Below are 19,669 nucleotides of genomic sequence, written 5' to 3'. Positions count from 1 at the left end.
CCCCTGAGTTTGATTATTTCCTGCCGTCTACTCCTCTTGGGTGAGTTTGCTTCCTTTNNTTCTAGTGCTTTTAGGTGTGTTGTCAAGTTGCTAATGTGTGCGTGAGAAGGTTTTAAAATCTTGTTTATTTTGCCATCTTACCATGAATTTCATCGATAAATATTGTAATACTAGATGGTGTTTCTTAATTTGCTTAGTAGAAGTTTGACAGTGGAATTTTAAACAAACCAAAAAGTCAGTGATTAATACCCTTTGCTGGGGTGGTTGCAGTTAACAAATACATTGGCATTATGAGGGTGACCACTCAGAGTTATAAAGTTATCTTTAGTTAGCTTAGACCTTCTCGTTTTCTATTGTTTTTCTTTTCTTTTTTTTTTTTTAATTTCTATTCTGTGCTCATAATTCCTCCTACCAAAATAAGGCATTATTTTTCTTTGTGGCATGTCATTTACATATTCACTGAACTTAATGGGATCTAATTTGTACTTTTTTCCTTTCTTAGGAAAACATAGAGCCACCTCAGGGATCATTTGCAAATCTGAGTCTTAGTAAATCCTCACTCTCTGAGACTCCTCCAGGTATTATTTGTGTTTGTCTTCTGTGGGGTGTGGTGAGAGAGAGAGAAAGAGAGAGAGAGAGAGAGAGAGAGAGAGAGAGGAGAGAGAGTATATGTGTGTGTGTATGCGTGCGCGTGTGCGTGTGTGTGTGTGTGTGTGTGTGTGTGTGTTCCCATGTCCGAGAATGAAGGGAGGCATTATCTGTCCTGTGCTGCCCCTCACCCTCTGCTTTTACTCCTTTGAGATGGGCTCTCTTACCGAATCAATCCTGCTGTCTCCACTCTCCCGTGGCATTGAGATTAGAAATGTGCACGCAGCCTTGCCTAGCACCCACTTTGCTTTTTTGAGCCGGGCTTCATCATTAGTATAGAGCTTGGTCATTAGACTAGCTGGTTGTCCAGCAAACTACGAACCTACTGATCTGGAGTCTAGGAATCCTCCCAACCCTGGGATTGCATCTCATGCCATAGGCTGCTCTTCTTGTTTTTTTAACTTTGGACTTACTGATTTATATGTATTGCTACCCATGTTTATGTATGTATGCTGTACCTCCAGAGGTTACAAGAGGATGGAAGATCTCCCTGGGCAGGCAGTTGTGAGCCTTCCAGTGTGGGTGCTGGGTACTGAACTTAGATTCTCTGGAAGAGCAGCAAATACTCTTAATTGCTGAGCCATCTCCTCCACCCCCACCCCCTGTACCTGGCTTTTTTGTATGGGTCTGGGCATCACACACAGGTCCTCAAGGTCAAGGAGCACTTTGACAACCAAGCTGCCACCTTAGCCCCTTAACTCTTGTTTTTAGCACATAAAACTCAATCTCTTTATTTTTAAATTTCCATATGTGGTACAACAATATGTTCTTGATTTTAAGAAAACCAAATACTTTGTATGAAAAGTTACCCCTTCTTTTAATTGCAAGTGTTATACTTGATAGTCACCCACAGTTAACTTAAATGAGTTTTCACTGCTTCAAGTTGATAATGCACATTGCTGTTGATCTCTTAGCTTATTGAGGATCAATAATAGAGTTCTGTGTTTTCACAACTGACAAAGTGAAACGATTTGGACTGTAAAGACCATTTTTTTTTTTTTTTTTTTTTTTTTTGGACCATTCCTTTATGGCCACAAGTCTTACCCACCATTAGCATGGTATTCTCATTGCATATGCTTGCCAAGTATATGTCTTTTGTGATTCTAAGACAATTTTCCTGATTTTTCTGACATGCCTACCACACTTGGCTGACAAAGCCATCTTGTGAGTACTTGGATTGTGAACTGTGTATTCATGTATCTTCCCTTCTGAGAGCCTGGGTTTGTGAGCTTAGACTGTAACAAACTAAGTTACAGGTAAATTTTAGACTCTATGCCATGTTCTAAGTGCTGAACATATCCCACTGTCTTTTCTTTGTGCTGTTACAAGCATCAAGCATGTCTGAGGTGCAGGTGAGGGCTCTGCTTTGTGCTTCTATTGCACTCGGTCTGAATACTCAGCAACATGAACTCCTTTAAACACTGTCTGGATATCTCTTTTTGCTCTTCTGTATTGCCTGTGCCTAAATACGACATTTAAGAGCAACTGTGACTCAAAAACACTATGCTGTTCTTTAACCATGTCATTCGGGTTGGTTTTATGCTAAGAACCTAATTTTGCTTGTTTCCTGATATCAGGCACTAACACTTGCAGTTCTTTAAATAAAGATGAAGAAATAATCTGCAGTATTGTTAGACCTACACGGACCTCTCAAAGAAGAAAGGTAAATACTTATATTAAATCTTCATGGTCGCGGGGCATGGTGGCGCACACCTTTAATCCCAGCACTTGGAAGGCAGAGGCAGGTGGATTTCTGAGTTCGAGGCCAGCCTGGTCTACAGAGTGAGTTTCAGGATAGCCAGGGATACACAGAGAAACCCTATCTCGAAAAGCCAAAAAAAAAAACAACAAAAAACCAATCTTCGTGGTCATGGTGGTAGAGAAAATCCTGATTTTTGATGGGTCCTGTTAAGAATTAATACTTTGTCTTATTCATCTGTAACCTGCAGTCATGTCTTGCTGGTTTGATTTTAATTCTACTAGGAAAATCCACTAGAACGAGAGCTTCCCTTCAGAACTGTATTGCTATAAAAGGCAAGCTACTTGTTAATTTAGTTTTAGATCTGTATGATTATGAGTTTTATTATATGTGGAAAAGCTCCACATAAAATTAAGAGCCAAAAAGTAACTTTGTACAATACCTTTCTGGTTTTGGTTTTGGTTTTTCAAGACAGTGTTTCTCTGTCTAGCCCTGGTGTCTGGAACTCTGTAGACCAGGCTGACCTTGAATCCACAGATATCTGCCTGTCTGCCTCCCGAGTGCTAGGAGTAAAGGTGTGTACCACTACCACCTGGCTAGTACATGCCTTTTTAAACTGTTTAGTTTGTTTTCTATGGTGGCATTCAACTGACAGTATATAAGCATCACTTTCATTGGCTGCATGTCTTTTGTTTTGTTCATTAAGTTACATGTAATTGAATCTTTGTCTACATCTTTGTATATAAGCATACCTATACTATTATTGGATGTCTTGATGAAAATCGTATGTTCTAGCCTAACTTATAGTTCATGATTTATTATAAGATAATAACAGTAAGTTAATACCTGGTAAATTAATAAGCCACTAGTTTTTACTACTTTTTTCTTCCTAATACAATATCCTTCTCAATCTATGCTTGATAAGTTAGAGAATGTTAATTAATAATTCCCTCTTTTAATTTGGGTTTATGAACCTCTAATGAAATATATAAAAGTAGATAGGAGATTTGACTCAGGGACAGAGTGGGTACCCAGTCTTGGTTTTAGCACCGAGTACTGAAGGTGGGGGGCAAGCAGGACGGGCCTGTCATAGGAAGAAAGGTTAAAGTGAAACGTGGGCCATATCGTGAACGATGACTGTCAGTGTTCTTTGATTTCCTTTAAATAGCAGACGCTGAGTTCTACAGGTGTTTGCAACTCATATACTGCACAAGCTGAGCCCTGTAAAGAGAAGATGAGCAGGAAGAAATCTCAAGAAAAAAAGCACACAAGCACGGCACTTCCTAAAAAGAAACAGGCAAGAATGCTTTTCACATTTAATACATATGGTACAGCACCTTTCTTCACTGTATGATAAGGGAAACAGGGATTTATGTCCATCTTTTCTAATGACCTGGGACTAGTTCTGCATCAGTGTCTGCTTAATCTTTATGTCTTCCAGCACAGTAGCAGTAGGCATGTGGAACTGCTCTCATCTTAAGTAGTCGACTTTTTTTTTTTTTTTTTTTGCCACGTATCCCTGTGTAGCCCAGGTTGGCCTTGCACTCACCATTTTCCTTCCTCCCTCAACGCCCGGTGCTGGGAACTTAAGTGTCATACCAAGCTCTTAAGATTCTTCGTGGATGTGCATATCTTATCTTTAATGCTTTTGATCCTGAGGGAAAGGTTTCGTGGGCACCTGCATCAGTTGCTGTCTTGTTCTCCTAGGTGCAGTAAGTCAGGCCACACTCAAACTGGGTTGTTAAGCACTCACTCATTGAACTTTGCCTGTTATTTGTGACAGTAACAGAATGATTGTCACAAAAGAGTGTCTGTAGGACGGACCAATCCTCTGTGAAGGGGGCCACATACCTCCTGTACTGTGAGCTACTTCAGGATATGAAGCTGTACCGTGCCAGCATGATGATAGCAACCCTGACAGTCAAGGCGCCCTCAAGCCCTACATCTTTTTTTTTTTGATTCATTTATTTATTATATGTAAGTACACTGTAGCTGTCTTCAGACACACCAGAAGAGGGCATCAGATCTCATTATGGGTGGTTGCTGGGATTTGAACTTCGGACCTTCAGAAGAGCAGTCGGGTGCTCTTACCCACTGAGCCATCTCACCAGCCCAAGCCCTGCATCTTTAAGCAATCCTTGTAACTGGCCATGGGGGCTACATGTGGCCGGTACCTGCCTGGTGTCTGGCAGGGGGATAATGAATCAGTCACCCTGGGGTCACAGTTGCCTCTGTCTAAAGAAAGATTGGAAGCCAACTTTACAGGTGCTGGCTGGCATTGTTGTGTGCTTAGCTGATTACACATCGTTAATAGCATTCCTTTCCCTTGGCCCTCTGGTGATGCTTGCTTAGAAACGCCAACTTAGCCTCCTCTCTGACCTGAGCCTGTGTCTATCCATTATCCACTTAACGCCATCCCTTACTTACACATAGTCATTCTACCAATAATGATAACCGGATTCTCTGACTACTCAGATAGCCACAATTTTGTTTCCTAAGTTTCCTGAATTTCTTGAGCTATTTCATCCATTCTTGTAGTAATTGCATTTCTGAGTCCTTTTCAATCAGCTTGTCTACCTGGCAATGGTTCAGCTCCAAATTAGTTATTCCTTCTGCCATCTAATACCACTGCCGAGACAGATGTGGGAGTGCTTTCATCTAAAGCCATGGCTTCGGATGGTACCTAAAACTGAATCTCATCTTGCATTTTACCTGAATTACTTTTCCAATAAATACGGTCATTTCGTCACTAAGATCAGTGCAAACTTTATAGTGTTTTTCACAGTGGATATTTCAAACGCATTTAACATAATAAACCACTCACTTGCAATGGTTATTAAAAGTTGATTTTCCCTCCACACATTCTTAGCATACGAATTCCTTAGAATTCTACTCTCTGCCCTTGTAAATCCTTTGCTTTCTGTGACTTCATATGCAGCATGGTTATTAATGCTCAAGTTTTAAAATCATGTCTCCTTGACTTGTAAATTTATGTCCAACTGCCTGTTTTACACACCCTCTAAAATCATCATTTCTAAAATTAGTCCAGCTCCTCAGGAAGCCCACAGAAAAACTCCATGATCTTCTCTCTTGTTCCATGACACAGAAAGGATTACCTTTTCCTTATTGATTAGCACAAATAACCCATAGTCATCAAAATCAGACGAAACTGCATTTTTTTCTACTTTCTTTTCCTTTTTAGGCTGAGGGAAATGATAAAAGATTATCTTGCTTTAAAAGTCTGTTTGTGTTCATTCAGTGGTATGCATGACACCTGTTGCAAAAGAAATTGATTTTTTTTAATCTATAGCTTCAAAAAACACAGTTACGAAAAGTGCATATATATTTCTTCCTGCAAATCAGTGGCCAGAAAATTCAGGAAGGGATCAACATTCGATTGCCCTAATCCCTCCCAAGACCCTGCTGGATTACTGTAATTGATGTAGTGTAAGCAGTAGAGGTGGAATAGCAATGAGAAGGGTGTTAGGCAACAGATGACAGCCTTCAATGAATTTCTAGAAGACAAGGCAGATGGGAACATGTTGACGGATAGAAGAGGTGGAAAGATTTACAGTTCAGAATGTGCTAGGAAAGGAACTAGAAGGATCTGGGAACCAGCCTGCTTGTGGGAATCCCAAGAGACTCTGGCCCAGAATTGGCAGGTACGATGGATGAGAAGCGTGAGAAGTAGTACTGAAAAAAAGATTAATTGAAGTCTTCTATATGGAATAGTCTGCACCAGTTTGGCATGCTGTCCCCCTTTCCCACCCTGATGTTCAGAACAGATGTTGCCATCTAGGTTAAAGCCCCATTCTGGCATTTGTAAATTCCCACAATCTTGACAGCCAACTCTTACCCTTACACAAAGCCTAACAATTGAGATTTAGCTTAAACTGCACTACCTTGCCCTGCCGCACCCCACCTGACCACACCTGAAGTCCCTAAGAAAAATTTCCATACGGTAAGGAGACTGAGCTGGAGCACACAGAGAATGCTTATCAGCAGTGTAGTCTGTGATGAATCAGATCATTGACTGGAACCAGTGTTGTTTTAAGAGAAGAGAATAATACTAATAAGTTACAAACAAAACAAAAGCCTGACCTCAGAGAATAGAAGAAACACACACGCATATCTTGTTAGGTTAAAGAAATTAAAGGGATTTTATAAAAAGGGGACAGAAAAATAATTATAAAAATGGAAATTTAGGAGGTTGCAGGTGGTTGTGTGCCTCCATCTGACTTCTCAAAGCTGCTGAGCCACTGATCTTCATAAGTGGTCCATGCCCTTGACCTGTAAGAAGTAGACAGATGGCCACAGTGCTCACTGCATGTCACCAATCCCAGGGCAGAGATGCATCATCAGCTGCCTAAGAGCTGAGATTCCCCTCCAGTGTTGCATGGATGATTTCAACTGGGGGCAGTGCTGCATCTTGATCCTGATGCACCTGGATGGTTCCCAAATACAGAAAAATTCACTATTTCCTCACGGTCAGGAAGGTCAGTGTCTTAGCTCTGTTGCTGTGAAGAGATGCGCTGACTAAGGCAAGTCTTATAAAAGAAAGTATTTCACTGGAGAGCTGCCTTACAGTTTCAGAGGGTTAGTGCGTTATCATGGCAGGAAGCATGGGAGAGTACAGGCAGACACGGTGCTGGAGAAGAAGCAGAGCATTCTACATCCAGATCAGCTGGCAGCAGGAAGAGCTAGACACTGGGTCTGGTAAACTTAACTGTCCACAAAAGTTAACTGTCTTGCTGGGGTTCCAGTAAGGAAGCTGTGTAGAGTAAAAATGTGCATCATTGAAAGCAGTTGTCCAGGAAGTATCAGACCTAGAGTTAAAAGTTGACCTTGAATCCCTGACCTTTTCTCAGTCAGTGAAGCCTGTAGAGTTGCAGACGTCCCCCCCACCCCCCACCCCCTAGGACCTGCGTACAGTGGGTCACTAGGACTGCTTGAGGCCTTTGCTCACTCAAGTCATGTTCCCTTTTCATTTTGTTCACATTCGAGCCTTATTTGTGGGATATTGTAGTACAATGACTGTGCCATCAGATAGGGTTTTTTTTTTTGTTGTTTTTTTTTTTTTTGGTTTTTTTTTTTTTTTTTTTTTGGTTTTTCAAGACAGGGTTTTCCTATGTAGCCCTGGCTGTCCTGGAACTCACTCTGTAGACCAGGCTGGCCTCGAACTCAAGAAATCTGCCTGCCTCTGCCTCCCGAGTGCTGGGATTAAAGGTGTGTGCCACCATACCTGGCTCAGATAGGTAATTTTAAAAATGGCAATAAAAAGCTAATCTTAAGTAAAAAACCAGATCGGAAGTAAAACAGGACATAGTCCAGTAAAGGAGGCATTAAAGAGAGATCATGGCTTCTCTTATTAATCCTGAGACCAGGGCTGACAATGGGGGCATCTTCTCATACAGGTATTCATGGTGCTGTCTCTCATCAACACATGCTCACATCTCAAACCCATCATGGCACATCTCAGATGGTTTAATGGGTGTCTGTGCTCTGATAGGGATCTTTAAAAGAGCAACAGCAGGAATATAATAGAGAGAACGGCTTTGTAGTTGTTGAGGCCTGGCCATTTGTATATACATGTACAGTGCTAGGTGGCAGGTTGTGGGAAATACTGAAATATGCTTTTGTGCTTGTTTAATTGTGCATGCACTGTTATTGGTTGAAGAAAAGCTAATCTGGAGCTGTTCAATATTGTATTAATTTCCTGCTTGCTTGTATTTAAAGAAAGATCAAATCTATTTTCACCACAGCCCTTCTCCACATAAACATGTATATGTGCACATATGAATATATAATAGTAGTCAACCTGGAGAATAAAGGAACTTCCAAAAAAGTAGAGTACAAGAAAGGCTATCATAGGAGAGGTGGATAACCCATCCAAGGGACTTCACTAGAGTTCAGAAAGGAAGAAGGAAATTTTAATAGAATAAATAAAAATGCAACATTTCTCAAAATTAAAGAGAGGGCTTTTCAAGCTATAGGAGACTAAGAATGCCTGTTCTCTTAGTTAACTTTTCAGTTGCTATGGTAAAACACCATGACCAGGGTAACTTATGAAAGCATTTAATTGGTTTTAGGTTCTGTAGGGAGAGAGTTTAAGATAGACGGTGGAGTAAAGGCATGGTGGCAGGCGGTTGGAGCAGAGGCCAAGAGCTCACATCTCCATTTGTAAGCAGGAGGCAGAGAAAGCTAAGTCCAAATGGTGTGTGTTCTTTTAACTTCAAAACCCACCATCACATAGTTCCTTCAGTAAGACCTAACTAACCTCCTAATCCACCCCAAGAGCCACCAACTGGAGACTAGAGACTTATAGAAGAGATCTCATTCAAACCCCGACTCCTGGTACAGTAGAAAGGCAGGACATACACATGTCAGTATGAAACTAAAGCACACAGACAGTAGAAGAGTGGACTTTGCTTATAAAGAGACAATCTGAGAGGCATCAAATTTCTCAGAAATTAAAATGCTTTCTGGGTGTGCACTTTCAGTGACCATTTGATCATCAGTAAGGAAAGCCCCCTGTGGCAGGAGTTGGTAGCAATGGACAAAAAGGTACAGTCAGCCTTTCTCTGGTGATGCAGATCTGGGCAGAGGTGAATTTGGAAAGATCTAGCTGAATCAAATATTCATTTGCCCTTTGACTAGTTTGCATTCCTAGTTCTAGGGAGTTCTCAAAGACCCACTGACAATCATACAAAAAGAAATGTGTCCAAAGTCATTTATTCTATCTCTGTGAGGCAGAAGAGTAAGCACAAACCAGCCACCGGATATGAGACTTGATTGATAAAGTAGACTATCCACAAAGTAAGTATTACAAAGCTGTAAAAAATAGTGAAGAAAACTTCCATATGCTGCTCTGGAATGATGCCAGAATATTCTTACTTACATACTTAGCAAAAAAAGTTTTAAGCTGTGGATCAGAGACAGTTACTGCTTCTCTCTCATTAAGTCACAGTTTCTGTTTTTTTTTTTTTTGTTTGTTTGTTTTTTTGGTTTTTTTTTTTTTTTTTTTTTTTTTTTTTGGTTTTTCAAAACAGGGTTTCTCTGTGTAGCCCTGGCTGTCCTGGAACTCACTCTGTAGACCAGGTTGGCCTCGAACTCAAATCCGCCTGCCTCTGCCTCCCAAGTGCTGGGATTAAAGACGTGTGCCACCACTGCCCATCCAACTCACATTTTCAAGTAGCAGTTAAAATGGTCTTTATAGAGATTAAGCTAAAATGAGGTCATTGGGGGTGGGTTCTAATCAAATCTAACTGTTCTTATGAGAAGCAAAAATGTAGATATAATACCAGTGGTGCTTGTGCACAATGGAAAGACCATGTGCAGACACAGGAGAAGGCCATCTGCAAAGCAGGGAGTTAGGATAGACCAGCCAACACAGTGATCTTAAACTAAAAGCATCTAGACTGATGAAAATAATGTTAGCCTACTGTCCTGGTTAGGGTTTCTAGTGCTGTGAAGAGACCATGACCATGGCACCTCTTAAAAAGGAAACCACTTAGCTGGGGTTGGCTTAGTTTCAGAGGTCTAGACCATCATGGTGGGAAGCGTGTCAGTGTGCAGGCAGGCATGGTGCTGGAGAAGGACCTGAGAGTTCCACGTCTTGACCTGCAGGTAGCAGGAAAAGAACTGTGTTTTACGAGCCTGGGCTTAAGCATCTGAGACCTCAGAGCTCACCCCAACAGTGAGACACTTCCTCCCACATGGCCATGCCTATTCTGACAATACTATATCTCCCAATAGTGCCATTCCCTATAGACCAAGCATTCAAATACATGAATGTGGAGGCCATACCTTTTCAAACCACTACACCTACCAAGCATGTGATGACTTTGGTAGGTTGGTTCTAATACCTGGACTGCCGTTATCTAAGAAAACAAGAACATGTGTGTGTGTGTGTGTGTGTATACATATATATATATATGCAAATAGACACATACACAGTTGGTTTTTTTGTTATTTACTTAAAAAAAATTATTCAGGACTGGCAGCAGAGTTTATTGATTTGAGCATTTGTCAGCAAGCCCTGGGACCTGAGTTTGTTCTACCTGATCTACCTTGTGGAAGGCAAAAATCAGTTCCCCTCAAAGTTATCTGCTAACCTCCACATACATGCTATAGCATGTACACACACAAACACACTGTGACTTTAAAAGAAAAAAAAAATGTAAGCTTATTAGCCTATAGGGTCGGGTAACTAGGAAAAATAGATGCTATTTTTTAGATTTGACTTTGTAGCCATGCACATGGTTTTCATGACTGTAAGTAACAGAATTCTTAAAAATTGAGATCAGAATGAAGCAATTTTGCTATATCAAATTTAACTTCCTTATAAAGCTTTTAAAGCTGGGAATGCAATATGTTACAATATACTTAAGGACTAAAAATACAAAGAAACAGTGTGAGACACTCATTATAGAAGTTAGTTTAAAGTATAAACAATTTTTATTTAGAATTAATGCCCCAGGGCTGGATTGATGGCTCAGTGGTTAAGAGTATTGGTTCCTCTTCCAGAGGTCCTAGAATCAACTCCCAGCACCCACATGGCAGTTCACAAATTGTCTGCAACTCCATTTTCACACACAGACTCACATAAAATAAATCTTTTAAAAAAGTTATTAAGACTTCACTATGATTAAGACTAAATTTGGAGCGTGGTGGTGGTGGTGGTGGTGACGACAGCAACAAATGCCTAAAATCAGCACTTGGGAGGCAGAGGCTGAGTTTGAGGACAGCCAGGGCTATACAGAGAGACCCTGTTTCAAAAGAAAGAAAGAAAAAAATACTAACTAAATTTGAAGGGGAATTATCAGTATGAGTTTATCAATCTTTTCCGTTTAAAAGGGTTTTCTAACCCTTTCTATTGACAATAAGGAAGAACAAGTCTCCCTGGTGCCACTGCTATACCTTCCTGCCTGTTAAAAGAGACCTGGGTTCCAAGGAGAAAGGAATTATCAAATTTACAGCAGCATGTGTAGAAAGTGAACCTGGGTGTATCCTCTAGTGCAAACAAGGACGTTCCATAACTAAGGTCTTCGTAAAGGAGACTTTGCTATCTGAAGTCATTACAGAACCCTGAAACACAAGCGCGCGGGCATGCGATGGGGAGTAGTGTGTAAGCTGGGAATGGTGCCTCATCCAGAAGTGCACTGGGACCCTAGTTCACTCTTCTCAAAGTGGGAAGTGAAGCCAGAGCTCCATTTCAGAAAAGTAATTGAGTAGTTTCAGCTCAGTCGTGAATGAGAAATCATCTAAGCTGCTAAAATTATTTAATAAGTTGGTGGGATAGCAAAAGGAACACTTAGCAAAATGTGAGGTATTGTGGAGTTGAAAAAGTATATCCAGACCATATATGACAAAAGGACAGCCAAAATAGTTAAGGAACCCAAAAGCAAGAAATAAGCCCAACTTTTAAAATGGACAATGGATGGATGGATGGATGGATGGAATTTTAAGAGTATATACAAATAAACACATACACATGAAATGGTGCCCACAGTACTAATTGTCAGGGATAAGGGACTCAAAATGAATGAGATGTCATCTCACACCTATTGGGCCTGGTGTTGTGGAGCTATGGTAGCTTTTGTTGAGAATCTAATGGAAGGTATCCATTGTGGAAAACACTATGACCCAGTAGTCCCACTTCTGGGCATTGAGAAATGAAGCAGCTTGTCAAAGGGATAGCTGAACTTCTATGCTTATGTTATAATGGCCTACATGTAATTAACCTAAGTGTCCATGGAAGGACAGATGGGAAAGAAGATGTATTTACACACTATAAAACTATCTGGTTATGAACATGAAATGCCGTCATTTGCAGCAGCATGGTTTGAGCTTGTGGGGTGTTGTGCTAATTGAATTAGCAGACACAGAAACAATTGCAGTATCTGACATGGGGTTTTAGAAACTCAGATTCAGAAATAGTGATCCGAGTGGTGATTGGTGAAAGCTGTTGGTTGGTGCAGATTAGGCACCTGTTAAAGGGTACGGTTTATCAGGCAGAGTGGCACATACTTGTAATCCCAGCACCTCGGCTGAGGCAGGAAGATTGCCACAAGTAGCTCCAGGCCAACCAGGGCTTTATATATTGAGGCCCCGTCTAAAAAGAAGAAGGGGTCCTTTCTGAAGTAAATCACACAAGGACTCCATGGTGAGGAACACACTGGGAAATTCCTAATCACAGTTTAAATGTTCTCAACAAAGAAAGTTTGTGACAGGTCTGATAATTAGCTTAACAGATTAATTAAATATATATCAAAATATTGCCTTGTACACCAGAATGTATACAGTTTTAATTGGTCAGTTACATAGATTGCACCTGTTAATGTTTGTCAAAACTTAGTCTAACCAGGCTTTCAGGTCCCATGCTTTAGTAGGCACAGGAATATAAAGATATAAATATGAGTGCAGCTACCCAAATCCAGACTTCAGAGAATTCCTTGAAAATTACTCAATGAGTAAATGGGTTTTTAAAGCTCCCTCTCCCAGCATCCCCAAAATAAAACTCCACAATGTAAGAGGAGCTTTGAGCTTTATCAACCTAGTAGGTGGTATTTAGACTTGATTGGAATCCTGAATTGGGCAACTGTAAGAGGGTGTGTTTTGACCAGCTAAGAAGTCCAAATTGAGGAGACAATTAGGGGAAATTGCCGAGTTGCGAGTTTAACATTGAGATCACTTTCAGAAACATGCAGCTGTAAGAAATAAGGAAGGATGCCAAGGACTTTTGTCCATTTCTCCTTAATGAGGACTCTTGGCAAAACTAATAAGGATCACAGCCAGTATGCAAATGTAGTCAGGATACTAGACATGTTACTGACACAGCCTCTTCTGTTGTGTTTTATAGCCATGTCTCCTTCCTATCCATAGCTCCTGGTAACAGCCACTCTCTGTAATTTTATTTGAGATTGTTTAAATAAGAGAGACATATGTTTCTGGAGACTCATAATTCTGTGTTTTTCTAGGCTATCTATATCAATACTTCTTAATTTATAATTATTTCTAAAAGAAAACAATTCTCCGTCTGGATAAACGGCAGGGTTCTTTCAAATGAAGTGATACAATATTCATGATATGCTTTAAAATCCATGGATAGGGGATTATAAATGACACCAAAGTTCTGTGTTTCTAATTACAGAAGTTGCTTGGTAGGTACATGGGATTCGGTATCGGACTCTCTATCGTGGGCTATTTAAAGTTAGAAGTGTGTTTTGAGTGGACGATGACTAAGAACTATACTGCATCGTTGGAGTCACATCAGCATCGGAGCAGAGCTTTAGAGTCTTTTCTTTAATGTACAGTTTTATTGGCTGTACATGTGCCAGGATTGCGTTGAATCTTCAGTTTCCTTTTGAGATAACATTTCAGCATGTTGCCTAGGCCAGCATTGGACTCCTGGGCTGCAGTGGTCCTCCTGCCTCAGCCTTTTTTATGGTGGGACTACAAGCACATGATAGCACATCTAACAATTTTTTTTTTCCCTCCAAATGTGTATGGGTTCATTTATCTGTGGATGTGTACCACCCATGGGCCTGGTGCCCTCAGACCAGAAGAGAGAGCTACATGGGTCTGGAGTTACAGTAGGGTGTGAGCTGCCATGTGAATGCTGGGAATGACATCAGGGTTTTCTGTAAGAATAACCCATGCCCATTAATCACTGAGCCATCTCTCCAGCCACCTCCCCTGACTATTTTTTGATAACTTTAAACCTTTTTTTTAAATAAATGATGTGACTGGAAACAATGAAAAGCATTTACTTCTAACTTCTGCCCTGTGTGAACAATGCCTGATTTGGAAGGAAGGAAAAAAGAAGTAGGGGCAAGTTTCTTCCATTGTCTTCCATCTACTCCAGGATTTCAGATCACGTGGCTTCTCCAAGGGTTCCATATGTTACTGTGCTAGAGGGAGGTGGTTTTGTGTTTTGTTTTGTTTTGTTTTGATACTAAGTAAATTCCAGTTTGGGGCCAGTTTTTACACAGCTGATCAGATCTCATGGACCTTGTTTCATTTTGCTGGTATATTAGCTCATGACTTTAAACAGAATTTTAGTCCTTATTCACATGCCTTAGGGTTTCTATTGTTGTGATTAAACACCATGACCTAAAGGCAAGTTGGGAAGGAAAGGGTTTATTTGGCTTACACTTCCATATCACTGTTCATCAAAAGAGGTCAAGACAGGAATTCAATTGGAAGCTGGCTGTAGGAGCTGATGCAGAGGCCATGGAGAGTGAGTACTGCTTACTGCCATGTTCCATGGGGCTTACTCAGCCTGCCTTCTCAGAGAACCCAGGACCACCAGCCCAAGAATGGCATCTTGCACAGTGGGTTTGGCCCGCCCCCATCAATCAGTAAGACTGCTCTATAGGTTTGCCCTCTTAGAGAGGCATTTTCTTCACTGATGCTCCCTCTTCTCAGATGACTTTAGCTTGTGTCAAGTGGCATAAAACCAGCCAGCATATTCACATGTTAGCAGATTTTAGGTAAACTCAACACAGTTCATTTTCTTTTACACTAGTGTTTTTACAATATGTGACGTCATGGATGTGCTAATTAGCTTGATGGAACCATTGCATAGAATACACATTATCAAAAAGGTATTTTTTGTCTCAAAGTAACAGGGAGGAATTTGGAAGATTTAGAATAGCTAGCACCTAGCTATGGTATGGTCAAGCCCTGTGCTAACCAATTCACATTTGAGCTCCTTTGAGATTTTTTTTTTCTCTCAAAAAACAAAAACAAAAACAAAAAAGGTAAGAAAAGCAAAAACCCACTAGAAAACATGGAGTCTGATTTTTGTTGTCCTTCCACTTCCTGCCATGTGGTTTATGCACCCACTGTCGCTTGAAGAAAACGGATTACTCCTCTCCTACCATCATTTCCAATACCTTTCTGGCTAGGGGAGGGTCTTGCCCACTTCCCTTCCTTCATGCTGGGATTTTTGCTGCCTTGAGCTTATGCAGGTTTTGGTGCCCTACTGTGACTCCCATTCTGCAGAGGAGGACAATCTTCAGTTGACATTTAAATGATAAAATTTGAACCCAGAGGCCAAATGTTTCTCTTCTGCAACACATCTGTGAACCCCACCTTAAAATATTTCTTTTTTCTTGGCTTCTACATCCACTGACCAAGCCAGCATTTCCTCATCCAGTACATGAAATGTCAACAGATGTTCCATAAAAGAGAAAATTTAATGGAAAAATATTTAACCCAGCACTTTCCTTATGTGCATAGAGATTATACATACTGAGAACTCTCAAAATCACATTCAATATCTATTGCATATCGCCAAGGGCAACATTCATCTTGTAGCATTCTAGAATTATTTTGGCATGGAATGATGTGTTTGGTTTTGTTTTTATAAGTTATCTATAGATACCTCAAGGAACACACAGTTCTGTGCCATTTCTGTGTTCTTGAATCTCCTCCATTCCTTTACACAGTTAGTTTCTCCTAAAATCTTGTATGCAGTTTCTTCAGGATAGGCTCACAGGTTTGTCTGCCTACCTCAGTGTGCAGGAAACATGGCTTCTACTCGGTTCACTGTAGTATACAAGGGCTGTGTTAGGTGCTGTTCCTTCATGCTTGCCAGGGCTGTATATGCTAGCTTCCACCAATGCTCTGTGCTGAGTGCCTGCAAATACCACACCGCCAGAGCACTTGCCCCAGGATTAGAGTGGAGCATTGTGCTTTCTGTGTGTTTTTGTCTTGAAAGCCTGTTGGCAGGATGCTCTCTTGCCTGTGAGCCTGGAGACTATGACTGTGTGGTGACTGCTCTTAAACCAGGAGTCCTGAAATACCACATCCTATTTACTTTTATTCTCACTGGCTTTACCTCCTTAAAGGTTTAGATGGACTCACTTTCTGGAAGTATTAATTGTCAAAACATGTTTTATGTCAAAAGTCTTAAGAATATCTTTCATTTCTTTTGTTATTAAAAGTCTTCCTTCGTTTCAGTATAATGTTTTAATTTCCCTAAAGTTTTTTCCATATGGAACATTTTTAAACAAAACTATTTCTCAGTGCTGGTAGGGCATTCAGAATTAAATATAATCCTACATTCCATAAGTTATTAAAACACTTTAAAAATTTTTTGTGGATATTCACATTTTATAAGTCAGCTGTCTTCTTACTGTAGCGGCCTGGCCTCTTTTACTAGAACTCAGACCTAGATCCTTTTGCAAGCTATGCCAGTACTCTTCCATTAAGCTATGTCCTAAGCCTGTGTGATCTCGTATTTTACTCGTGATTAATTCATTTATTAGTTTCATAAGTTCATCCAGATTTATATTACTTTTCAATGTTATCTAAGCACCTGTTGTCTCTTCAACAGGGTTTATGAACAGAAAGCAGCCTCCCATAGCACTTCAGTAGAGAATTCATACTTGTTTCATCTTTTTATTTTATTCTTTATGCCCATATAATTGTTTGCCTGTGTATATGACTACATTTGTGCCTTGGTACCATTGGATCCTGTGGGACTGGGGTTACAAACAGTTGTGAGCCACCATGTTGGGGGCTAGGAATTGAACTGAGGTAATTGAGAGGAACAGCCAGGGTTCTTAACCACTGAGCCATTTCTTCAGACCCTACATGCTAGATTAATCTTAGGATTATCATACCTGGTTATAAATAATTTCACTAATTAGCTCTATCCAACTGTATAACATCTAATCTGCCATTTTGCTTTCGCAAATTCCAGAGAGAGTCCACATTATTGAGTTAGGATTCCTAGATTACCTTTCTGGCATTTGAGCTTAATTTTTTTAAATAAAATGACTGGTTTCAAGTTTTTCTCTTTCTTTTTTTTTTTTTTTAAAGATTTTATTTATTTATTATATGTAAGTACACTGTAGCTGTCTTCAGACACTCCAGAAGAGGGCGCCAGATCTCGTTGCGGATGGTTGTGAGCCACCATGTGGTTGCTGGGACTTGAACTCTGGACCTTCGGAAGAGCAGTCGGGTGCTCTTACCCACTGAGCCATCTCACCAGCCCAAGTTTTTCTTTAAAAAAAAAAAAAGCTCAGAAACCTTTAAAGAGTTAATTGTATAAATGATAGAGATAGCTTAAACATAAAATGGCCTCAATCTATCATGGTGCTACATCATTCTCAAGTTATAATGTCTTAATACATATCTTTTCAGGTTTTAAAAACTTACAGAAAAAAGAAAAAGGGGAAAAAAGGTGTTGAAAAATGCTTATATGGGCCAAGAGACATTGCATCGAAGAAGCCACTCCTGAGCCCTATTCCTGAGCTGCCTGAAGTCTCTGAAGCGACCCCTCTGGCTGACTGCACTCAGGGGACGAACTCAGGTGCTGCTCTCTGGCCTCTAGCATGTTCTCTCTCCATCCTGTCTGTTTCCACTGCACTCTCTGCCTCTGCCCTCTTCCCATACACTCTTATAAACAAGACCAAACTTTTTACCAGTAAAGGAAGTTGAAGTCTGGAACCTGTGAGGAGGGACTTAGACTCTTTCAGAATCTGACAAAATTCTTACTTTTATCAAAGAATCCAGACCCCAAATTTGCATGTAATTTTGGGAGAGATTATTTCTGTTCATCTACTTTTTACTTCTTCAGGCATTTTGTTATGATGACTTCTGTTTGGTTGTGTTACCACAGAAAGTGGAGTTATAGAACTGAGTTAGAGGGAGTTATAAGCTGCCGTGGGGGCTGGAACACATCATGTAGGAGTAACAAATCCTCTGAACCACTGAGCCCGCCCCTAGGATGTCTAAGCTTTGAACTGAGTTTTATTGCTCAAACTGTTTTTTTGTTTTTTTAAAAGTACCTCCATGTAGCATGGTGATTTTTGTATGCAGCCATTTTTAAGTAGCTACCTTTGTCTAATGTCCCATGATTTTTGCCTACTTTCTTAAAGACTTCAAGAAGCACGGTATGTATGTCACTATAAATCTGGTTTCCACAGGGGTCTCAACCGAGGCAAAGCAAGAGTTTAACAGCTACTCAGAATAACTCATTTCGGGCTCATTTTCCTTTCTTCCTGCCCTCATGTGGGTTGCCTTGGAATGGGATGTCTGCTATTTCTACCTGTTTCATCTGGCCTTGATTCTACTTATATATTAAAATGTTACTGCCTTCATCGCAGGAAAATACTTCTATCATGTTTTTAATCTATAATTACCTTGTCACCCAAAAAGAAGGTTTGAAGCATTTCCAATTTTTTTCCATCTCTTTCTACAACTTTCTCTCCCCAACACCATTTTTTCCCTACTATGCTAGAATATATATAACTGTGTGTTTGTGTGTACCAAGTTATAAAAGAGCCTAGCTGCTATGTTCATTGTAAATCATGACCTGTATGAATCTGACTCTACATACTATTTACCTGCTCTAATCATGAATGTGTTTTCAGATTGAAACTGATTTTTTTTTTAAACTTTAGGCTTAGCTATTTTTTATATGTATCTTTCACCTTTGATTTCATTTAAAACACTTTTTATATTCACTTGAATGATGAGCTAATAACATCTTAGATAATAGAGATAGAATCTAACAGCATTGATTTCAAGTCATAAGAACTGAATTCCTCTAGATCAGTGGTTACTAACCTGTGAATTGCAGCCGTCTTGGGATTCGAATGACCCTTTCACAGGGGTCACCTAAGACCATCAGAAAACACAGATATTTATATTATGATTCTTAACAGTAGCAACAAAAATAATTTTATGGTTGGGGGAGGGGTCACCAAACCATGAGGAACTGCATTAAAGCCTTGTAGCGTTAGGAAGGCTGAGAACCACTGCTGTAGAACATGTTCCTTGTTCATCTCAAACCTTCCTAGTGGTTTTCTCACCTATGAACATCCACAAAGCTACATGTGATGTTCTTACCCAGAGAACGAAGCCTATTTAGTCAGAAAGGAGGAACAAAGGCTGCTCTTTGAGATTGTGGCCCATGACTCTGTGTACAGTTATATGGGAATTATTGGGAGACATGACTGCTGTACGACTCAGCTGCTATGTCTTTAAATACCCAAGAATTCTGATTTCTATCACCTCATTTCAAGAAGATATTCATAAAAGAATTGGAAAGTTGTGATATCCATTTTTTTTTTTTCAGGTAAATAGGAACCGTCTCACACTATTGGGCCTCGTGCTCTGGGAAGTACATTAGAGAAAAGGAAACTGCTTAAGACAGCAGTCTCGTTTTCATAGTCTGAACTTGGGTGCTTTATTTTTTTTTTTTTTTCAGTTTTAATTTTATTTTATTTATTTTTTTTTAATATTTTTATTACATATTTTCCTCAATTACGTTTCCAATGCTATCCCAAAAGTCCCCCATAGTGC

At 40.1% G+C, this 19,669-nt stretch overlaps 1 protein-coding gene across 6 annotated transcripts in view; it reads left to right on the top strand.

Moving 5' to 3' along the window:
- The window catches only part of Cdca2 (cell division cycle associated 2), a 47,666-nt gene that overhangs the window by 25,299 nt on the left and 2,698 nt on the right, over positions 1–19,669 (top strand). For 5 of the 6 annotated variants that reach the window (XM_021181538.2, XM_029469019.1, XM_021181537.2 and 2 more), the window contains 4 exons: positions 503–578; positions 2,226–2,311; positions 3,516–3,644; positions 17,504–17,672. In XM_021181538.2, the coding sequence (XP_021037197.1) occupies positions 503–578; positions 2,226–2,311; positions 3,516–3,644; positions 17,504–17,672 (460 nt within the window). The remainder of the gene's footprint in view (positions 1–502; positions 579–2,225; positions 2,312–3,515; positions 3,645–17,503; positions 17,673–19,669) is intronic. The other variant, XM_021181539.2, reaches the window with a different exon arrangement.

The sequence above is a fragment of the Mus caroli genome, chromosome 14 (genome assembly GCF_900094665.2).
Source record: "Mus caroli chromosome 14, CAROLI_EIJ_v1.1, whole genome shotgun sequence".
In the NCBI taxonomy this organism is placed as follows: Eukaryota; Metazoa; Chordata; class Mammalia; order Rodentia; family Muridae; genus Mus; species Mus caroli.
Note: the sequence above shows the minus strand (reverse complement) of the source record. Positions and strands in the feature narration are given on the sequence as shown.